Source organism: Penaeus japonicus, unplaced genomic scaffold (genome assembly GCF_977035675.1).
Source record: "Penaeus japonicus unplaced genomic scaffold, GWHDUDI00000001_assembly GWHDUDI00000041, whole genome shotgun sequence".
NCBI lineage: Eukaryota > Metazoa > Arthropoda > Malacostraca > Decapoda > Penaeidae > Penaeus > Penaeus japonicus.
The window spans coordinates 4,961,345-4,966,344 of record NW_028234443.1 but is presented as its reverse complement, the minus strand read 5'-3'; the positions used below and the strand labels follow the sequence as shown (position 1 = coordinate 4,966,344).

At 42.8% G+C, this 5,000-nt stretch overlaps 1 protein-coding gene across 1 annotated transcript in view; it reads right to left on the bottom strand.

The window, feature by feature from the left end:
* The window catches only part of LOC122246883 (uncharacterized), a 115,029-nt gene that overhangs the window by 44,449 nt on the left and 65,580 nt on the right, over positions 1-5,000 (bottom strand). Inside the window, 3 exon segments of the mRNA XM_086534326.1 lie at positions 2,243-2,374; positions 3,008-3,168; positions 4,707-4,902. Of these exon segments, the coding sequence (XP_086390452.1) occupies positions 2,243-2,374; positions 3,008-3,168; positions 4,707-4,902 (489 nt within the window).

Below are 5,000 nucleotides of genomic sequence, written 5' to 3'. Positions count from 1 at the left end.
AAAACGTAATGAGATTTTTAAGGGTTTAGGGTAAGAACCTTATGAGATTTTTAAGACTTCAGGACAAGAACCTCATAAGACTTTTAAGGGTCTAGAGTAAGTACCAAATGAGATTTTTAAGGATTTCAGATAAAAGCGTAATGACATTAGAAAGGATTTAAAGTGAATAAGCACTTTAACAAGAATATCAATCTTTCCCTTTCGCTTTTATTTTTGCCTTAAGTAAGGTAACCACAATGAAGATAAACGCCATCGTTTCCAATCCTGGGCATACTCCCTCGCCAATGCAACCATATTCTTCTCCACCGTGTCTTTCCATCTCTTTTCTCGTCTCCTTCTCCATCTCGATCCAAACAGCCTCAAGCTCTTGTAATTTCCGTCTCACATAATCAGATTATCTCCTTCCCGCGTGCCTTATTCGCAGCAACCCCTTCTTCATCTTCTTAATCTTTTTCTTTCTTTCTTTCTTTCTTTGTTGTTGTTTTTTTTTTCTTTCTTTGTTTGTTTGTTTGTTTTTCTTTTTTTCTTTCTTTTTTTTCTTTCTTTCTTTTTTTCTTGCAGGCTACCCCCTCCCCCTCCCCCCCTCTTATAAGGACCGATGTTCAACCCTTTTCGTAATCCCACTCAACCAGCGATGCCTTTTCGTCTCCTGTGCAAAAAATCCTCTCTTTGTCGCCTCCGGGAATGGCCTTATCTCCGTGGTATTCATGGCACTCCTCTCGACATCCTAGTTGGTGGCTCTCAGTCCAGGAAATATTCTATAGATGAATTATTACCAAATTAATAAGCTCGAAAGTCCTTTTATTTATTTTTTTATATACAAAAATGTTAATGGTCTACTTATCAAGTTTTACGTCTTAAAAGATATTTTTTAATCTAAGAAACGGAGGAGAGTAAGCAAGAGTAAGTAAGTAAGGAGATTAGCATTCTAATAAACTTCAGCTGTTACCAGTCCGCCCATACAGGAGAATTCACGCGTACTTGTGGGCCATTATACCTGTGGTAGTGTAAACAGTAGTGCTTCCACCTCTAATTATGTAACATGTGGGAAAATTAAGTCTTTTTTGCATATGGTATGAAATCTCATAGTGACCGTAGGCTATGTAAGGGTTTCGATTGCAAATAGTAGTGAATATTATTAGCCTGTCATTCTTCCTTGTAAAGCAAAGCAAGTACAACCACTATTTTTATATGATTTCTCTCGTATTATTCTATACCGGTTCCTCCAACGGTTCCACCTGGCTTGTACTCTTTATTCGAATATTTGATGTTATTCCCTCGTCCTTCTGCACTGTTCATACCAATTATCTAAACCGGAACTACATCTCCAGCTTCTGCCCACTGACTGGCATGTATATGCCTGTATCTTCATGTTCTTCTCTCCACTTACTAGTACAGTTATGCCTGCGTCTTCATGGCCTTCTCTCCACTTATTAATACATGCCTACATCTTTATAGTTGCTCCCTTTACATTGGATAACCATGTACCGTAGAGCTCCGAAATTCTCTTCATGTCCTATGCTGTCTTTTCACAGATCACAATGTTAGGGAAAAACCTGATAAATTTTGACATATGTAGAAAAAGGTATGAAGAATACTATATAACTTCACTTGGTCACGCATTTTTTATGAATATATAATGCGGAACGTGTCAAATAAACTTATTCACACCCCTTACTACACAGGTCCTTCGTATCTCCTTCCTTCACATATCCTGTAATCCTATTAGCATAATAAGCAACAAGTTGGAGTCTATCCCCATTGGAATCCAATCCTAATCTTCAACGTTTCCTCCAATCCAACCTCGGATCTCGTTGGTGGCGCTGGCTCCCTAATCTTACATAGACTTCTGGTACTTTTTTTCCTCTTCGGGGTTGCGTCATGTTTTCTTGCTTGGTCATACGCCGTAAATAAAGGCCATCCCAATACATGCATATATGCAAACACACTCACATACACAGACACACACACGACCCCCTCCCACACACACAACCCCCCACACACAAACAACCCCCCCACACACATACACACAACCCCCACACACACACAACCCCCACCCCCCCACATACACAACACCCCCACACACAACCCCCCACACACACAACCCCTCACCCCCCACACACACCCCTCTCCCCCCACCCTCAACCCCACACAACCCCCCCACACCCCCCACACCCCACCCACACCCCCACACCCACACCCTCCACACACACACCCACGTACATAAGAACACAAACCTTACCTGTTCAATGCTCAGGAAGATGACCCTGGTTCCGTCCTTGCTTGTTCCGGATACGATTTCCACTCGTGGGTCGTTCGTGATACGCGAGTCGCCGACTTGCAGTAAGAACACGTCGTGAGTCAACACCACGACCTTAGAAGGGGGGGAGGGGTGGGAGAAACAGGTAGATGAGTAAGTGAGTTAGTTAAGGTGTTTATGTATAAGGTTGGTGGGTAAAGGAACTAACTAGTTAGGTGATTAAGAAGGGGAGGCGTCTCTCTCTTCTTCTTCTCCTTCTCTCTCACTCTCACCCTATCTATCGCCCTCTCTCTCACCCTCTCTCTTACTCTCACCCTCTCTCTCTCACTCTCACCCTCTCTCTCACCCTCACACTCATCCTCACCCTCACCCTCATCTCCACTCTCTCTCTCTCTCTCTCTCTCTCTCTCTCTCTCTCTCTCATCTTCACCCTCACCCTCACCCTCACCCTCATCTTCACTCTCTCTCTCTCTCTCTCTCTCTCTCTCTCTCTCTCTCTCTCTCTCTCTCTCTCTCTCTCTCTCTCTCTCTCTCTCTCTCTCTCTCTCTCATCCTCACCCTCCCCCTCACCCTCTCTCTCACGCTCACCTTTATCCTCACCCTCATCCTCTCTCACTCTCACCTTCACCCTCACCCTCTCTCACACCCTCACCCTCACCCTCTCTCTCAATCTCACCCTCACCCTCCCCTCACCCTCTCTCTCATTCTCACCCTCACCCTCTCTCTCAATCTCACCCTCACCCTCACCTCTTGCATGACAGGACTAACGAGGCAGGTCAGCGTGAGCGTTGACCCAGCCTCCACCAAAGCAGGTCCCACGAGGTCAATGATCCTTCCCGGGGGCAAAGTTGGCTCCTCGAAATCCAGGTCATCTGTGGCAGGGCGCGTTGGCACGACTGAATCCGCTTCTATAGGGGGGACATATACAGGGAGGTTGGAAAAGGTCACGTCATTATGATGATAATGATATTTTATTTGTGTGTGTGTGTGTGTGTGTGTGAAAGGTGGTAGAATGCCGTAACGCCTTTTAATATAGAAATACAAATTTTACCTTCCTGACAGTGAATTGAACTCGGGCCCTCTGAGGGAGCATCCCGCCAGGGGCTGGATTCATCAACGCACTTACCATGATAAATACGCTTTTAACTATAATTGCGATGGTAAACAGACCGCATTGGTATTTGTGAACAACTTACCATGATAGATACAATGCTAAATTTACCAGTGATTGGAGCACTGGTATGTCCACTGGCAACTACAGCGACGACTCTCTCCTCAGGCTTTATCTCAGCAAAAAATCAACATTTAAGGCGACACTTTAGTTTCGATGTACACCTATTATGATCAGAATGATGGCAACTGTTCATTTTCATATGAACTTGACAAAAATATAGAAAATTAACAGGAAATAAGCGAGAATAATGTTCACGCAGCCTAGGGTAAACTTGCAGAAAGTCATAGGCCTACAATAACATTTAAAATAATACTTGGAATTAATAATTTGACGAATTCAAGCATATTTCATTTCTATGACATAGTTGAAAAAACAAATGTCAATTTATAAATAAATAAATGTTATTTGATTCAATAATTGGCGATTCACACGTTAGAGTTCAATAAACGATTGAAGTGGCCTCTACTCCTATTGAACCTATGGCAAAATACAAGCTCCACAAATGATAAGCAGGACGGTTTGGATTAACAAATAGCCAGGGAGGTCTTTAAAGAACACATAATAATCATTCCAATTTATGTTTGATTTTTAAAAATAAATTGCACTTCTTTATCATACTATATTTATATCGAAGAAAGTACAAGCTGCACCTAACTGTTTCTTTATTTTTGTGTTTGCATTAATTTATATACAATTATTCATAATTATATTCATTTGAAAGATTTTATTGGCATTCCTTTTTGGAAAAGGATACAAATAACGCATCCATTGCGTGGAGCCATTGTTTCTTATGTTTTGACTGCAATCTATAAAAAAAATAATAATAATATGTTTCTTGAAAACTATTACATTATATATAATCCATAAGATCATGCAATAAAAGATGCTTTCGAGGAAATGAATTTATATAAAAAAAATAATTTTTCACGGAGGAAATCTTTATCATTTCTTTCTTGAAACAAGAACATTTCGCTGCTGGATCAGGCTTTGTTTACATGCCACGGGATTGGTCAAAGGAGCCTGAAGAATCATGTAAGGCGCTCGCTGATTGGCGGAATTGATTTACCTTTACCAGGCGACTTATCATCGCTTAATTGATCCCATTTTCCCATGGCTGATAAACGCGCTGGTAATTAACCGCTGGTAAATGCCTTACAATCGGTCGTTAATGAATCCAGCCCCTAGCTCCTAACCATCCACAACGATCCACTAAAAGGATCGTCTAACCAGGTGCCTTCCATCTACTACCATGGATGTAAGGAACCAACCTACCTTCGACCTCAACGACCGCTGAGCCAAATTCCTCGAGGTTAATGAAGCACTCGGCTACCCCTGAGTCCTCCAGCCGGGCATTTTGCACCGTCAGTATATGGGACACCGCGTGCTCACTCGTACTGGCCTGGCGATGGACACTGTACCGGGAGGAGAGCTCGGGTTCTGCTGGCTCGCCGTTGATGAAGAAGAGTACCTGGCGAAGGAGTGGGGTTAAATAGGTTGTGGGTTGTGGGTGCAGGTGGGGTGGGGAGGGGCGTTTTGTTTATTGGGGTGGTGGGGAGTGGATATGTA